The following is an 18,082-nucleotide window of genomic DNA, read 5'->3' as shown; positions in this document are numbered from 1 at the left end:
GTTATTCTGACCACCATTTGCTAATGGCACAGGTTCCTTTTCAATTTATTGAGAAGGCAGGTGTTGAAAAGTGATTACCAGTGAGAGGTTAGGTTCACATTGCAGTTCTTAATGAGCAATTCTGATTTTCGGGTGAAATCCGGGTTTTTTTTGTGTAATCGTTCATATTACATATTAAGTGCGAATTCAGTCACTCTTGTGTGAACCAAAGGCATCCCCAAAGAGACCTGCATGCGCAGAACAAGAGACGACATCACTCACAATGTAGTGTTTACAGAGGTAAATATGGTCAAAGCGTGTAGAGCAGTTTGTGTAAAGTGTGTTCTGATGTAGTTTGGGACTTATGTATTCATTGGACCAAATTAGTTCCAATATTTACATTTTTTTTTAAAACATCTTTACATTCAAATACAAATGTTTCGAAGGCAGTGACCTCCCACCATAGTCAAAACATTTAACATGACACCACACACTTTATAATTATGAACTTTACCAGCAACAATTGCAAAGTTCTCATTTGCCTTTTAAAATGTTGAAAGCATTATCAAATCAGTGAATTGCAGGGGAAAAAAGAACACATTCTCTTTTACGTCACCGGAAAGCTTCCAGCCAATCCTTTTGCGTAACATCATCGGCATGCGCGCAAGCCGGCCGCCGAAGGTCCCCAAGCTGATTTGACCACCTGACCAAATCTGGTACCTATATCGGCCATTCTTGCCACTTGAAGTCCATCCATCCATCTTCCTCATATTATTCAAGAGACGCTGAATATGGGCATGCCTAATTGCATATGCTTGATGTCTTAAACACGGACTACATTTACATGCAGGCAATATTCGGGTTATAGTCAGTTTGGAATAACCTGATGTAGGCGCTGCGTTCATGACTGTGGTGTTTTGTTTCAAACGCAAGCTTAGTTTAACCCGAAGATATTCAATGCTAGCATATAGCAAGCAGCTAGCCGACGCTAGTCCCATCGTCATGAATACGCATTACGACAAACTTGTCGGCGTTAGATTGGGAGGCAAATATTGACCATACTGCAAATCCCCTCGAAATAAAGGTGGAAGTCTGCAATTAAAGCACATCTTGCCCGTTTTATTTGAAATCCAGTGTGGTGGTGTTAAAGAACATGAATGAAGAGATGAATAAAAAGTCCGTCGCAATTTAAGAGCATGAGGCTAAAAAACACCCTTTTTGGGAAAAGCTTCTGGCGAAATTGTGTAATTGCAAATGACAAGGTATAGCAGCTTCATAAATGGTCAGAAAACTGTTAAATTTTGCGTAGTGTATCCTGACACATGGGGGAACGAGCAGGAAAATAATCATGGGCTTCCAGTATTTCAATTCGCAAATATCATCCTCAACATACCCTAAAAGACCAAAAAGAGTATCTCCGCTGACAAATGATCCATTTCAAACATTTTATTGTACATCTCACTGCCTCAAATGTATATAAAAAACTTCCCACATTTATATACTTCAATTTAAGTCCAAGATGAGCTTTATATCTGGAGGACTAGAGGAGCGCTGACCAAAATACTCCACTGTACCCTAAATCGGGGAAAAAACAGAAAATTCTAGAATTACCATTTCAAATGGGATTAAGCTATTTTTCTGCATCTAAATAAAACTGTAAACAATATTTGAAACATGGGTTATGTAGTACTATACTATATGAAGTGAATTACATAAAAAGTGAATAATGTTGTGCCCCTAAGTGGACCAGGGTATCAAGGCGCAACATTTAAGGGCACTATCCGGAGTTTTGACCATTTCTGTTTCTAATTAAACCATCTCCGTTTGTAATTGATGAATACTTACACCTTATTTTTCAGTTTTTTAGTTATAAAAACAAGTTTGAAATAAGATAGACACTTTGGCCCAATCCCATTACTTCCTCTTCACCCTGCACCCTTTGTCTCGTTTCTCTCTCCCCTCTTCCTTCTACTTCTTCGAGGAGGCAAAGAAAAACATAAGCACATAAGAAGAGTCAACTTCCAGGTATGCGTTTGGAAAAAGGCTCATGAGCACTACCCAGAGATCCCATCCCCTCTCAACCATGGATTTCACATGAAAACAGAGACTGCCAAGTTAGAACCACTATGGTTTGCGGGTGACGTCGTCCCCTAAGCTACAGGTGTGAGTCCGGTCCTCAAGGGCCTGAGTCCTGCATGTTTTCGAGGTTTCTCTACTCCAACACACTTGATTCAATGATCAGAATCATTATCAAGCTCCCGCAGAGCTTAATGATGAGCTTAAATATGAATCAGCTGTGTTGAACGCGGGAAATCTCTTAAATATGCAGGACTCAGGCCCTCGACGACCGCACTTTGACACCACTGCCCAAAGCCCTTTTGTCGATGTCTTGGCAGAAGAGGAAACAGATGAGGATGATTTACCAACTGATGAAATCCATACAAATATGGATGATGATCAGGAAGAGGAAGAAGAGGTTGATTAAAACCTATATATAGATAGATATATTTTATCATAGTTCAATTTTATGGTTAAGCTGCACTTTACTATTTCTAAATTTGGCTACACAAAATGTTAATCTATTGTTAATAAATGTTCACAAGCAATGTTCCCTCTAAGCTGCGCGCGTGCGCAATCGCGCACTGCCCGCACATTCTCAGCGCACAAGAAAATCTATCCAGCGCATAAACAACATCAACATAACGTATTAATTAATATCTAATATTAGACTTAATCTAATCTAATTAATTCGCCCAATAATATTGTTTTTTTGTTTCTCACTCAGTGAGTGACAGGTGTCCAGCCAATGATACGATACGGTTCACTTACGGTACGAAGCCAAATAGCCAATCATGGCATTGACGGTGCTTGCGTCTGGGCCCTGCCTATATGCGCCGTGCAGGTTAGCTAGCAGGTTAATAGATGCTAATACAAACCCCGCATCATGGCGAAACGAACAGGCAGCGACACATCCACTCACCAAGCCACAGTAAAAAAGAAATGCAGTTCTTTTAAGATGGAATGGTTGTCGGAGTATGTGCAAATTGAAGAAAAAGCGGTGAAATTGGGTGAGATTTTTTCTTTTTCAAGTCAGAAAGGTCTACTCTGCAAAACATGCAGCGATGCCAAAGTAGCAAGTGAGTTTTCAGAGGGAAAAATGTGGATTGAATGGAAGCTGGACTATCTCAAGTGTCACGTTCAGTATAAAAGTCATTTAAAAGCTGTCGAAACTGTACGAAGACTCAAGATGGGACAGGGGATTGGTACATTATTGCGGGAGAGCGCAAAAGACCGAGAGAAAAGGAACGAGCTGTCAAACAAAACAAAATCGGACCCTGAACAAGTTAAAGTTCTCATTGACAATATTTTACTTGCAATCAAAAGGAATGCATCAATGCTGTCATCAACCTGGACAAAGTGTACAACCATTGGAGAAGTGAGAAGGACAGACGTGAAAAATAAGGTAAAATTTAAGTCAAGATTTGTGCATATTCTAGTGAAGGTTATTAAGATTTTGTCTTTATGGATATTAATCATTAAATGTTGTTATTATTAGATCATTTATGGGTAGTAGAAATGCCAAGAAAAACTGTGTAATTAGATATTTTACAGACAAAGTGTTACAGGAATTTGCACTGCATCATAAGCTACAGCACAAGTCATTGTGCAAAATGTGAATGTTTTAATGTGAGCAAAATGTTATGTCTGAAAGGTGTATATGTCTCATATCTTCCAGAACAGGACCCTCAGCCAGGCCAAAGCAGGACTCTCACATACTGTATAACATTTACACATCCCATTTTTCAGATTTTTGTCTTTTTTTTAAGTGGACCAAATTACTTATTTAAAAATAAAGCGTGCATATCTGATGTTGCTCACAGTAGTCCTCAGTTTGCTCAGGGAGCTTGTGTGTATGCCCAGATACATGAAAAATTAGAGGGAACATTGTTCACAAGTCATTTTTATTCCTTGTCAGGATCTTGTTCTTTTCTAAATCTCCTATTTGATACCCGGATTTTGTGTGATGATGTTTAATGTTGCGCCTTGATACCCTGGTCCACCTGGGGGCATAACATTATTCACTTTTTATGTAATTCACTTTAGAGCGCGCTCACACTAGGGCCATTGTACCGTACCCAAGCACGCTTGCTGCTAAAGTCCGGTAAAGTGAGCGCAATCGATCTGCGCCCGAGTACGTTCGGATCCCCAGTTAGGCATGATAGGGAGAGGTGGGCCAGAGAACGGTACAGTTGGCCGTACATGCGCACAGCCGCGGTGAGTAGTCGTAACCATGACATCACATACGTACAGTTCTGCTCAAAAGTTTGTGAACTCTGCAGGCATGGTCAGATTTTTTGTATAAAATATTAAAATAACCTTATTAAATGTTTAGTCATACCCAAATCTACAATGCTGACATTGAAAATAATGGACTTGAACAAAAAGAATAATAATATTGTCATTCATTCTTGAACAAAAGTTGTTGATTTAAGAAAAACTAAGATTTCATGAGTGCAAAAGTATGTGAACCTCTCACTTAATCAGACATTGCACCTCCTTTTGCAATGAGAACTTCATCCAAACACTTTCTTTAGTGATTTATCAGTCTTTCACATCTACTTTGGGGAAGTTTTTGCCAGTCTTCCTTGCAAAATGCAGCCAGTTGAGGGAGGTTGGAATTTAAGTCAGGATTTTGACTGGGCACATCCAGAACATGAATCTTGTTGTTCTTCAACCTTGGTTGTATTGCTGGAAGGCTTTGGATTATCGTCATGTTGCAAAAAAGAAAAGAAAAAAAACTTCAAAAAAGCTTCAGTGTTTTCCAGGTACTTGCTAGCAAAGTTGAGATGGGCAGCTTTGATCATTTTGTGAACAGAGGCTTCTACCTAGCAAGCCTTCCATGAAAGCCTTGTCGATTGACTTTTCTTCTGATTGTTGAAGCATGCACGTGTCCCAGATGCAGCAAAAGAGGTCTGCAAATCCCTTGATGTGATGTTCGAGTTGGGTTTTTACTTGAATTATCATTTTTCTTGTGGTTCTTGCTGATATTTTAGAAGGTCGTCCACTTCTAGGCAGGATTGTAGTAATTTTCAGTGTTCTCTAGTTGCAGATGATCTGCTTCACAGTGGAATGATGAAGCAAAAATTTTTTAGATGACTTTATAGCTTTCCCCAGACAGATGTGCTGTCACTACCCACTTCCTGAGGTCCCCTGAGATTTCTCTTCCTCTCAGCATGACTGACCTATATGGGTTCACCTGGGTAAGACTTAAGTGACGTGGTTTTGTTTCAGTCAGTCATGCACAATTTCTTTGCTAAACCTCTCATTTCATTGGTCCATTTCAGTGGTTAGTTTAACTACCAATTTGTCCTACCTGATCCTACTTGACTTGCTTGTTTTAAGCAATGCAGCTTAGGGTTCGCTTACTTTTGCAACTGCATGAATTGACCATAAACTATTTTTAGATACGTTTTGACTACAAAATTGATTTAAAAAAAATTAATAAATAAATAAAAAGAACAATGCATTCAATTGATAAACCTACACCTCTTATTTCATATCAAATGTAATGGTTCTGATTGAACAACAAAATCAGGTTGAAACAACTGGAAAGTCCAAATTGCTCAAGAGCTTCACAAACCTTTGAGCAGCACTGTACGTGCGACGTATATAGCGGGACCATACAAAAACAAGAGCATCCCGAGCAAAGAGATGACAGCAGCAAGGGGCTCAGTTGGTCTTAGACCGTTAGATAGTATAGTATTACATAACCCATGTTTCAAATATTGTTTACGATTTTATTTAGATGCAGAAAAATAGCTTAATCACATTTGGAATGGTAATTATGGAATTTGTATTTTTTTCCCTTGAATTAGGGTACGGTGGAGTATTTTGGCAATAGCTCTTCTAATACTTCAGATAAAAAGCTCATCTTGGACTTAAATTGAATGTTACAAATGTGGGAAGCTTTTAATATACATTTGAGGCAGTGAGATGTATAATAAAGTTTTGAAATGGATCACTTTTGATGGTAATTTCAGGCTTCAGTATGGTTCTGTCATTTTTTTACAGAATCAAATCTCTTTGTACTTCGATATCAATGATAACCTGGAAACTTCTGTTGCAAATCTATGGGAAGCCTTCAAAGCTTATTTACGAGGCGTGGTCATCTCATTTGAGTCTGACAGGAAAAATAAAAATAAAGCCAAACTTTTAGAACTTGACCAAAAAATTAAAGATTTGGATAAGAAGAATGCCAAAGCGCCCTCCAGTAAATTACAAAAAAAGATAGTTGCATTAAAATTGGAATATAATGTTCTCCTCTCAGAAAAGATTTGTAAAGCATTTATGTACACAAAACAAAAATATTTTGAACTTGGTGACAAACCACATAAACTCCTGGCGAAGCAGCTTAGGAAGAAAAGGACCGTTCAATACATTATATTACATCCACCAATGGCCAGGTTCTCACAGACCCTATATACATCAATGGTAGATTTTTCCAATTCTATCAAAACCAAAGTAATGACAGAATTTCAAGACAGTTGTTCATTTCCCCATTTGGAGGAAAGCGACATAGCGCAATTGAATTATGAAATTACGCTTGATGAAGTACAAAAAGCGATTACTTCAATGAGGAATCATCGCGCTCCAGGACCAGGCGGAATTCTGAGTGAGTTCTATAAAAAATATAGTAATATAGTAAGCCCATATCTCCATAAAACATTTACTCAAGCTCTTCTTGATCAGGTCCTTCCACCAACACTTACAAAGGCAGTTATTACTGTGATACATAAAAAGGGTAAAGATAGTGAAGATGTGGGCTCTTATCGACTTATTTCTTTATTGAATCTTGATGGAAAATTATTTTCCAAAGTCTTAGCCAATAGATTGAGCCCGTTTCTGACTCGTCTGGTGTACCCAGATCAGACGGGGTTTATACCCGGGAAGAACTTTTTTTCTAATCTTAGACGACTGTTAAACATTATATATTCTAAAAGTAGACTTAATGAGGACTGAGCAGTTTTGTCATTAGATGCTGAAAAATCATTTGACCAAATAGAATGGTCATACTTGTTTGAAATCTTACACAGGTATAAACTTGGTGATAATTTTATCTTAATGGTTAAATTGCTTTACACCAATCCATCTTCTCAGTTTTTTTCAAACCAAATATTCTCTCCACGTTTTACTTTACATAGGGGAACAAGACAGTGTCTCCTTTGATTTTAGCTCTCGCAATTGAGCCGCTTGCAGAAATAATTCGTTCGGACCCGTCAATTTGGGGTTTTGACAGAATACATCAAGTAAAATTTCGTTATATGCAGATGACATGCTGCTATTTATTACTCAACCAGAAACCACCATCCCTACTCTTTTGAGTAAAATAAACTCGTTTGGCTCGTTCTCTGGATATCGGATAAACTTAAATAAGAGTAAACATTTGCCTGTACGTGTAATCAACTCCGCTTGATTACAAAGTCAACCTTTCAGCATCACCCAGGATAAATGTACATACTTAGAGATTCAAGTGACAAAATGCTATACTTCTCTATATAAGGAAACATTTTCACTTTTAACGTCTAAATTGCAATCAGATATAACTTTCTGGGACATGCTTCCTATTTCATTAATTGGTCGGGTTATTGCTATAAAAATTATTTTTTTACCCCAAATTCTCTACTTGTTTCAGTGTTTCTGCCCCAAAAATATTTTAATGATTTAATTCTAATATTATAACATTCTTATGGGGTTACAAAGTACAAAGAATTGCCAGACGACATCTTAGCAAACCTAAAAAGGAAGGGGGACTGGCACTCCCTGACTTCTTGAAGTACTATTGGGCTTCACATATTCGGCTTACAACTTTTTGGTTTGGTAAAAGTATGGAGCGTCTCTCGTGGCTGGAAATGGAACAGGAGGCCTGCCAACCTTATTTAATGGGCACTCTTCTTCTGTCTCCTACACCAATTGGAAAGATACTATACTAGGACAGTGTTATGATTCATAATACTATACGAATTTTTAAACTAATGCAAAAACATTTAAGATCAAGTCTCTATCGCTCATTATTCCAATTGCAGAGAATCCATCCTTCAAACCATCACTTTTAGACTACAAATTTAAAACTTGGAGACAAAATGGTATTCACACTATTCGTGACCTATATTTTGGGGGGTTCCTCATTTAAGCAGGTTCAAGAAATGTACAACTTTCCAGGCCGTGACTTTTTCAGATACCTACAGATAAGGGATTAAGTGAGGAGACATCGGCACGACATTGAGGCTTTTGCCCCCACCAATCTTGGTGAATGCCTTACATATGATCCGAATTCAGAAAAACTAATCTCTCACATCTATGCTATTTTGTTATTATTGGAGCCAGTTAAGTCTGTTAATAAAATCAAAGTGGGAGGAAGAATTGGGTATGACTATCACTGAGGCGCAATGGGAAGAAGAGTTGAAGTATATTAATAGATGCTTTCGTAATGCAAGGCACTTGTTTAATCCAGTTTAAGATATTGCATCATCTTCATTTTTCTAGAGCAAGGTTACATGCCATCTATCCAGAGGTCTCCTCCACCTGTGTGAAATGTTCCTTATCAGAGGACAGTCTCAGATTTAGTTTTGTTCTGTGTCCAAAGGTTTGTGGATACTGTACAGAAATTTTTGAAATGAGGTCTTAAATCCTTCATATTCAGCTGGAACCTGAACTTTTGGTGATAATTCTTGGATGTTCTGATAACATTATAAATTTGGGTCATGCATAACGTTATTTCATTTTCTCACTGTATTGTAATTGCAACAAAAATGCTTCTAATGCACTGGAAAAAGAAGGACACACGATCTCCAAGACACTGGCTGATACAAACACACGTCACCTGATAACATTGTAAATTTGAGCAGGCATGTGATTTGACCAAAGTGAAATTATCTGAAAATTTAGCCAGGGGTCTGGGGGCCGCAGGCACCCAGCTAGGTCCAGGGCAGCGCCCTGGTGGGGGGGCCAGGGGGGCGAAGCCCCCCCATAGGTCATGGGTTTTCCGTGATTTTAAGTACTTTCAATGCACTCAGATGACAAAGAAATAGACAAAACAACAGCATAAATTTCCAATGTATATTGAACTATCCCATATAAAATTGCAGTTTTAGTCAACTCAAAATCAGTCACATTCAAAAATTATTTATGTCATAAATAATGTTTTTCTATTTTTTGCTCATTAAAACATTCAACATATTTACAGGAATATACAAGTGTTCATTCTTGAGCACAATCCATTCACATGACACAAACACTACTTCCTCCTAGACTTCATTGCTTTGGAATGGGTCTTTCTAGCCTGCTTCTGTGCAGCTTTGATGGTTCTTCTTGAGGCAGCCTTGCTCATTTGAGTGTCCTGTTTCACAGCAAGTTCTGTTCGTTTTGCAGACAACATAGCTGCTTCTGCATCCTTCTCCTCCCTGTACCTTTTGGAGGATGTCCTCAGATTTAGGCACAGTTTGGACTGCACAGGATCCATCAGAATGTCTTTCCTGCCAAAATGGCTGACAGAGGTGGTCTTTCTTGCTCTTAGGGCATATTTCACAGTCTGAATAGAACTGTATGTGGCTATGTCCATTCTGCATGCTTTGAGGTTCAGGACATCACCCATGACACTGAAAGCCCCCTCTACTTGAGGCCCATGGAAGCAACTCATGAGAGCCTTCACCATCTTGGCCAAGGTTGGGTATCTTCCAACAGCAAAGACTTGAGCCCACCAACGATCCAGTGCAATTGCCTTCCCCTCTGAGTCCAAAGGTGTTGGCAACTCACTGTCCAACTGGTATTCTCTCACCTCGAGATCATAGTTCCCCAGCTCTGACTCATCAAGGACATTGGTGACCAACGATGACAGCTTCTTCAGTAGGTTTAAAGTTAAGCTGTGTCCTCTGGCAAGTGGGTCAATGGCAGAGGCTGCTTTCAGAAGCTTGCTGTTCATGGGCAACTTTTTCTGAAGGTACAGTCCACATGCCAGATATGCTGCCTTGGCTTTGGCTTTGAACTTGAACACAACTGACGACTTGTTGGAAGAATCCATCAATTTGCTGGTGACACCACCATAGAAAATATCCTTTTCTCTGAGTTGGTTGGCTTTGTTGTTCAGCTCAATTTCTGTCAGTTTACAGCCTTGAATGGACTCTGGCTTCAGGAAACAGGACAAGAACTTCTTGAAGAAGGCCACTTGCTTGTCGTTCAGCTTGTGGATCATTGGTGTTTTCGTCTCAAAGGTGATCACATAGTTCTTCAGCAAGGGCAGAACTGCTGTGTACAGGTTGAGGGTGAGAAGCGTATCCAATCTTGTGAAGAATATCTTCTCATAGATCCTCTGCTTCCTCCTCCTTCCTTCCTCAGTCATGTGCTTTTTGCCTAAAGCTGATTGTATGTCTTTGAGTTTGGCTTTGACTTCTCTTGGAATATCCTTCTTGTGGTAGATGGCCATGATGGTGGGGAGATAGAGTTCTTTATCTTCTCTGCCAAGAAATGCATGGTAGAAGATGGTAAAGACATCCATGAGGCGTAAGGTGGACATTGAAACATCATAGTTTGAAAGCCATCCATGGCTGACAAATCTCTCTGGCATGGTGAAGGTGATGCCTGTAAGAAAGCAAATTTCTTGAAGAGCTTCCTTCAGATCGGTTGACCACTTGAAATCATTGAAGAGATCATTATGGAGTCCTTCAATCTTGTACTCAAATGGCTTGCAAAAATGCTTGGAGGCGTTGTGGATGTGGTGGCAGGTATCCCCATCTATGTCAAGGAGATGTGGTGCTGGTCCCCCTCGCAAACGCGTCTCAACTCCAGATTTGGAACCCCGCATCACTGCACATGAGTCCATCAACACAGACACCAAATTGCTCCAGGGAATATTGTTCTTGGTCATGAGGGCTGAGAGTTCATCAAAGAGAGATTTGCTGTCAACTTTAACAACACTCAAAGATGCTAAATGTTCCACCACAACAGACTTTGTCAACGGGGAGAAATAGCTGACGAGTACACACAGGACACGGTGTAGATTGTTGCTGGTGGACTCGTCAATGTTCATTGAAAAGTGGGAGGATCTTAAGTTTGTTAAAGTCTCATCAAGCATAGTGCGAGCAAGGCCATACTTCATTTTGTATGATGCACTGGTTCTATCCATGGACAGTCCATTCAGAGCTTTTGGATCCCTTGCCAGTTCCTTTGACAGTGTGATGAGCTTTGGGGCCATGGTGAACGGAAGAGAATTTTCGGCCAGCACTCCCAACAGCATTGCCTGAAGAATAAAAGAAATTCAACAATAATCAGTAAACAATTAAATAATTTAAATAATTATTTGAATTATAATCCTAAATGTCATGCGACCAAAGTAAATAAAAAAGGATTTAGTCTAAACTTGCATGCACATTCACATGTCAGAGTATTTATTATGGTAACAAAAAACGTTGCAAATTAGCTACAAAATAATAAATTATCTTTAACCATTGGAAATAATATTTACCATGCAATAAATCATTTAATCAATCATTCTTAATTTAATACATAATGCATAACAAAAACATAAAATACCTCATGCAGCAAGCTCTGGTAAAAACACAATCATTTCGATCATCTCTGTACTAACTGCATACTGTAGACAGTCAACATATTGAAAACTGAAAGTGCTAACATGCAGCATTCATTTGAGTTTGTGGATTAACCATGTTAAATAGTTAAGGCCATTTTTATTACGTTATAATATTTTCGAAAATTTGATTCCGATTAATTTGAAAAGTTTACCACCTACCTCAAAATTCACGACTCTATCAGCAACTGGTGCAGGTTGTTGGGGTGGATCACGTCTCTCCATTACCGCTCCCGATTGTGATGTCAATAAGGGATGGAGGCCATAAAGTTTTGGAGTTTTCGTTTGGGCACCAAAACTTCCAGCGATGGAATAATTTGTTGTTCTTGACTGGAGTTCTTTTACGTGTTTTTTGCTCTTTGCGTGACTTTCAAGAGCTTTGAAACCTCTCCCGCCATAGTCAATGGTATCACGGCACCAAATGCAAAGCGCTTTCCCGGCACGATCGATCTTCCGAATGAAGTCACTGAACAAATTCGTCACAGTCTTCTTTCCAACATTTGTCGATATATCCTTCTCTAACCAGTCCCAGCGAAACTTGTTTTTTACGAGTTTGTCAATTTCCTTAACTCGCGGAGCATCTTTGCGTTCGATCACGGACATCTTTCTTTAAACACTCGGCAAAAACGTGTGCGAAATGAACAACGGCATACTCTTATACCTTTATAACAAGCGCGTTTATTGGTCAACAAACAATGGCATACTCTATGCCTTTATAACAAGCGCGTTTATTGCTCAACAAACAATGGCATACTCTATGCCTTTATAACAAGCGCGTTTATTGGTCTACAAACAATGGCATACTCCTATGCCTTTATAACAAGCGCTCTTATTGGTCAACACGGAGACTTCCGCCAATCGCAAGATCGGTTTCATTTCAGTTGCGGAAACACTAAAACGGAATGCTGTAGAGAGACGAAATCGTATTTTTTTTTTGGGGGAGATAAAAAAAGCGGAAGTCCGCGAATTAGCGGAAAAATCACATTTCCCTCAAATTTTGCGTGGGGTGTGGGGCCAACTTCAAGACAAACAAAAAGCTGCATTTGATGGTCAAGCAAGCAAAATGTATTTAATCTTACCCGACTTTGGGCCTGGACTCGCACCAGGCTAGACTGCCGGCCCGGGCGGGATCGGCGACCCCGTGAAGCACGACCAACTCTCCGGATTAGCGCTAGGTTAGGCTAGTCACCAGGGTCCCTTCCAAGGGCGACCGAATGGGGAAAGGAAAACATGAAGTATGCCCGTAAAGCAGTCTGCCAGTTTGTAATTTTTTTGGTGTGGCAATGTTCCTACCACCCTCCTCAAAGTTGCTTAGTGCAAGTAAAAACAATACAGACCCCCTTAGGCGATGACAAAGACTCCATTAATCTAGCTCTAAGTCGATGTTTCATCATCAGAGTTATGAAAACATGAAGTGAACGTTGAAAAGTTAATAGGTGGGGCTTTATGTTATAATTTGAACCCGAAGGCCATTCGTACTAGAAGATTATGCAAAGACTATGACTATGTTGACAAAAACTTCGCGCCCGGCTTTTTTTTTTCCATTCCTTTATTTGTATAGGTACACTGTGTGCACCCATATACTATTTTGTATGTTGTAATATTGTTTTTGTCAATAAAGCATTTTTTGACTGATCGACATTACCAGCCTGAACCTAATCAGAACCATCGGTTCAAATAGGCTGTTGTCAAGAAACTGTGGTGAAAAACAGTAATAAAAAAGATTTACAGCGCGGGATTCGAACCCGTGACCGTCTTAACCATTGTTCCACCAGCTCGGACACATCTCTGGTGCATAATTTTTACTAGTAGTTCTCGCGCGATTGACGGCAAATAGCGATAGATGGCGAGTTGATCGTGGCAAAATATCCACTGCGAAAAATTAAATAAGCTTGAAACAAGTCTTTGTTTATCGGTAGCTAGTTTCCAGGCCACTTGAGCTATTGAAGCAGTTTCTTTAAAACCATGATTAGACATTCAACGTTTTAGAAAAGCTGAACGATTTGCTCCCCAATTCACGTGAACACCGACAAGGAGATAATAGTGTCAATAGAGGAGGTTTAACCCGTTACGCACTTATTTTTCTATAAGACTAATTTGCGTTTGCCATGTTATATATTACTACGCGTCGTTTAACAATCTATTATGTACATCATCATACATCTACAATGTAACAGCTACTGAGGTTAACAAATTGATAAGAGAAAATATATAAATGGTGATAGTGTTAGTTACCTGATCGCGCCCACCGTTGCAGCGGTCACACAATATTCATTTGAAAAATGTAACTGAATCAATTCGTATCTTCCAAGTGCATCTGACGTATGGCTAAATAAATGTTACATTGCTACTATAAACAATATTGCTGCTTGTTATTGCGTCTTCTTCTGTTCTCTTACTTCGCATCTCGCTCTTTGGCGTTCCGCTGCCACTTCCGGAGTGTGTTCTTCTTCATTCATTTCCGGCAGACTTGGCACGTCAAGTCCATTGCTTGCTGCCCTCCGCTGGAGCAAAACCACTCTTCCTCTTTACTCATGATTCGTGAAGCAACCGATGTCCTTTTTATGCTTTATTGAATAAACTGTTGCAAACTCACATTAAACATCATCAAAGCGATCAAAGCATTTCAATAATATAACAGCAAAAAATATGCCAGGGTGATACAACACTCAAAAAACAAAGCAAAAAAATATTAATGAAAATATAATTTCACTTTTTAGCCATATAACTTATATCTCAGCTATTTAATTCTAGCAGGCATAAATTGATTGCAAATATAACTCAAAGTCCTTTTAAAAGCCACAAAAGATGGTTCCAGTTGTTTACGGTACCGGTTTGCGACACGTGGGCCGTGTCCCAGTGCTTACGCTTCCCCTTTGTGTTCATCGGTTGTGCGTTCCTGTCGACGGGTGCGAGTGTGTAGTGTGTCTGTCTCAGTTGTCCGATGCATTTCAGAGAGCTGAGACGCCCTGCGGGCGGGAGCGCGAGGTTGGGGGGCACAGGGGTGTGGGTGCGAATGTTGAAACGAGGCCAGCAGTGGCCTGAAACGGCGCTGATGTGTGAAAACCCGGATGTAGGAAGTCCGTGGTATTTACCCCATAGCACTACTTATGTTATTTCACATTTAAATTTCCTGTACATTTTACATAATCATTTTTATTTACGTAAATGTGTTGTGCTTCGATTTTTCATACACAAATGTTAAAACAAGCTTTTTTTGTGGATAATTGGCATTGCATTGCAGACAAATAACAGTGGTGGCATGGGTTCGAAGTACGAACCCCAAGTGAGTGTGCAGTGCAGCCATGTTATCATGTGCCCCCTTTTTTTTTCTTTCTTTTTTTAGCACCTGCCCCTCCAAAGGTCACTGCACGCCCCTGACACCTAGTGTCAATACCATTTTTAAAATTTTCATGAAATGTTTTACATTTACAGGAAACCTCTCTAATTTTGTTAGTAATTAAAAAAAATAAAAAATAACTTGTGAGGCAACAACAAGACTTAAGGCATGGTATTACACACACAGGACAGCAACGATATGTTGTGATTAGTCGACTAATTGCGACTACTGTTGGTGATTAGTCGACTAGCAAAATAATCGTTTGTGGCAGCCCTCGTTGTGAGTATATTTTGGTGGTCATGGACCATTATACACGCTTTTTGCACAGGCATATGCAACTACTAACAAATCAGCAAAGACTGTGGCCGAAAAACTGTTCAATGACTTTTGCCTTAGGTTGGGTTTCTGTTAGAAAATGATCCTTATGTTTTCCGCGTGTTCGTAAAATCAGACTGGAGATCGGTGAACAGGTCCTTCGAATGATTTATTTTACAGAAATTTCTGGACACAGACAAGTTACAGTCAAAACGCTGTCGTTCGCCTTGTGTGTGTGTGTATTCCTCCCACTTGAAGTTGTCTTATACTCTCAGCTTAGCGGTCCCCCGAAAAAAAACTCCCCCTGCTCTTCCTCCTTTGCTGCCCTTAAGCCCCGCCCCTCTCCAGTGCCGCCCCTAAGTCCCAAGACAGACAGTACTCAATACACATGGACAGATGGCCGATTGATGTGGAAATATAGTAGGTCAGACAACCTGGCACCCCGACAGATGGCCAACCGGGCGGAAACACAGTAGGCCCCAGACGAAAATGGCACCTTGCAGCAAATACAACTTTAAAAAGGAATCCTTTTTAACATATTTTCTCCCCCAAAACAGATGGCTAATTACGTGGGAAAAGGAAGGAAGAATCTTCAAACGTTCCGTCACATTATTACACTCATCAAGCTTCGCTGAGGAAATTAAAGCAGTTATGGCTAAATCTAAACAGTTATAACTAAAATCAAAACAGTTATAATTAAATTGAAACAGCAGAATGTCAACATTTCCCAGAAAGACTTCACCACAATTTAGTGAGAGAGTTTGAGAACAGGCTTTTACACCATTTGAAATCAAAATCCCAAAAATCAAGACCCCCATTTTTACAGGAGTTGACAACCACAGATTTTCTAATATAATGGGTGTGATTTTTTCCACAAAAAGTTTTTTGGGGAACTGTTTTTTTCCATTTTCACAATTAACAAAACATTGCGCTACCAATAACGAACAACAAAGCAAACCCCTTGATCAAAAGAATACAACTGACAACGAGAGAAAAAAATACAAAATAAAATAAAATGCGTACAATGTAACAACAATACAGTCATCAGAGTTAAATAGTCCAAGACACATCATTCTACTTTCACGACCCATTCTAAAGAGAGTCCAGATAAGAATCCACATCTTTCCATCTACGAGTAAAAAGATCCATTGTCATTGCTTCAGTCTCTGTCTCCACTGTGCTATAGTTGGTTTCAGAAATAGTCCTCCAATTCACCGTTATCATTTTCTTGGCAATCAATAACAGAATCCGTAAAATATACCTTTGTCACATCTCCAAGCACGTACACCGCCGAATCTAACTGAAAGATTTACAATTTTTACTAAATTTTTCCAAAGTCCTTTAATTATAGGACAGTCCCAAAATATATGTACATAGTCACTAATTCCTCCAGTATGGAGGTAAATATGGTGCAAAAGTAACTTGATACTGATACGGATAGACTAGCATTTCAAAAGCAGAATAGCCAATATTTATATTCAAATAAGAGTAATGTTACATTGGAAAATTTAACTCAAATAGAAATTAAAAGTGCAGAAAAAATACTTGCACAAATATTTCAGTACTGTGAGTGATGAGTAAACTAACAGTGTAAGAGCCTACTGTGTTTGCAAAGCATACATTGCAAAAATACTGACATTTATCAAGAAATTGTAATATTTAAAATAAAATGATTAAATACAAAGAATAAAAGGTTGACGTTAAAATACCTGTAGCGGCTTAAAGATTCACTCGCAGTAAAAATGTTTTGTTTTCATTTTATTGTGATAGTAAGAGTACAGATACTTGAATATAATGTTACTCAACTACAAGAAAACATAAAGATACTCTGATTTTTTCAAAAGTTACTCAAATACAAGTAGCTGAGTACTGTCTACTTTTGGTTAAATGTTTAGGTAAATGTAAAACATTCAATAGGGTTCTGTAGCTCTATAGTAATTTTCACATCTAAGCACTAAGCAGCAGTTTATGAGGTATTTTTCGATTATTATTTATTTTTTTATAGGTACAAGCTATTGATCGTATGTTTACGCTGGTAGGCTTCAAATCTTTAAATGAAAATCGTGACTTCAATGTGTTCAGTTTTCGTGACAATTAGAAACATGAGATGAGCGAGCTAGCACCGGATTACGAGCTATGATCGTACAATAAATCTTACCTTCATACTAAAACTTATTTCTTTCTGCCCCCTTTGAGTGCTCTGCATGTCAACCAACGTTTAAGCTGTTCCACACGGTGTTTGTATATTGAACCATGTTGAAATTTTCACGCCCGGGACGTCCTCTTCTTCCAAAATGATGCGTAAAAGATAGTGTCTTATTTAAAGGTATCTGAATCGAAATTAAGTACAAGCCCAAATTGTTGTTTAAGTTGTTCAAATGATCTGACCATTGTCCCATCAAACATTTTGATTGATTATAGTAAGGCCCCTATTGGCCCATTTACGAAATCTCCCATCCCACAATGGGGGGAATTCTGGGTTGCCCTAGACCAGCATGCATCTTGAGATTTCTGGCATGTCTAGTTTTTTCTTAACCGCTTCCCACACTTCAAGAGTGCGTTTAATCCACTTAAGCCTATCAACTGCTTTGATACCCATAAAAGGTAGTATCGCCAATACGATCCCCTTCGTTGCACTTAGTTCTATTTTAAACCACCCTATTTCTTCATCTCTGTTAATCCAAGACACTATTGCAGTCAGCTGGGCAGCTCAATAACAGTGTTTTAGATCAGGTAAACCCACACCTCTGTGATCTTTTGCCATGGTCAAGATTTTGAGTCGTATTCTAGGTCTTTTGATTTGCCAG

At 39.1% G+C, this 18,082-nt stretch overlaps 2 protein-coding genes across 10 annotated transcripts in view; both read right to left on the bottom strand.

The window, feature by feature from the left end:
- The window catches only part of mapkap1 (MAPK associated protein 1), an 83,259-nt gene extending 68,965 nt beyond the window's left edge, over positions 1-14,294 (bottom strand). For 2 of the 9 annotated variants that reach the window (XM_086096237.1, XM_086096245.1), the window contains exons 1-3: positions 13,856-14,281; positions 12,700-12,817; positions 79-227 (exon numbers count right to left, since the gene is read on the bottom strand). The gene's annotated coding sequence lies outside the window, so the exon portion shown is untranslated. Of the gene's footprint in view, positions 1-78; positions 228-12,699; positions 12,818-13,855 lie in introns of all 9 variants that reach the window. The other 7 variants (XM_086096246.1, XM_086096240.1, XM_086096239.1 and 4 more) reach the window with 7 other exon arrangements.
- Positions 9,083-12,689, bottom strand: LOC147162364 (uncharacterized). The gene is made up of 2 exons (XM_086096236.1): positions 11,783-12,689; positions 9,083-11,272 (listed from the first exon to the last, which is right to left on the bottom strand). The coding sequence occupies exons 1-2, from the start codon at positions 12,221-12,223 to the stop codon at positions 9,275-9,277; spliced, it is 2,439 nt and encodes an 812-aa protein (XP_085952362.1). The 5' UTR covers positions 12,224-12,689; the 3' UTR covers positions 9,083-9,274.
- Positions 14,295-18,082: the final 3,788 nt, after the last annotated feature.

Source organism: Leptonotus elevatus, chromosome 15, assembly GCF_054856555.1.
Source record: "Leptonotus elevatus isolate MCC_2025b chromosome 15, RoL_Lele_1.0, whole genome shotgun sequence".
Taxonomy (NCBI): Eukaryota; Metazoa; Chordata; class Actinopteri; order Syngnathiformes; family Syngnathidae; genus Leptonotus; species Leptonotus elevatus.
The sequence above is the reverse complement of the archived record's forward strand: the minus strand, read 5'-3'. Positions and strand labels throughout refer to the sequence as shown.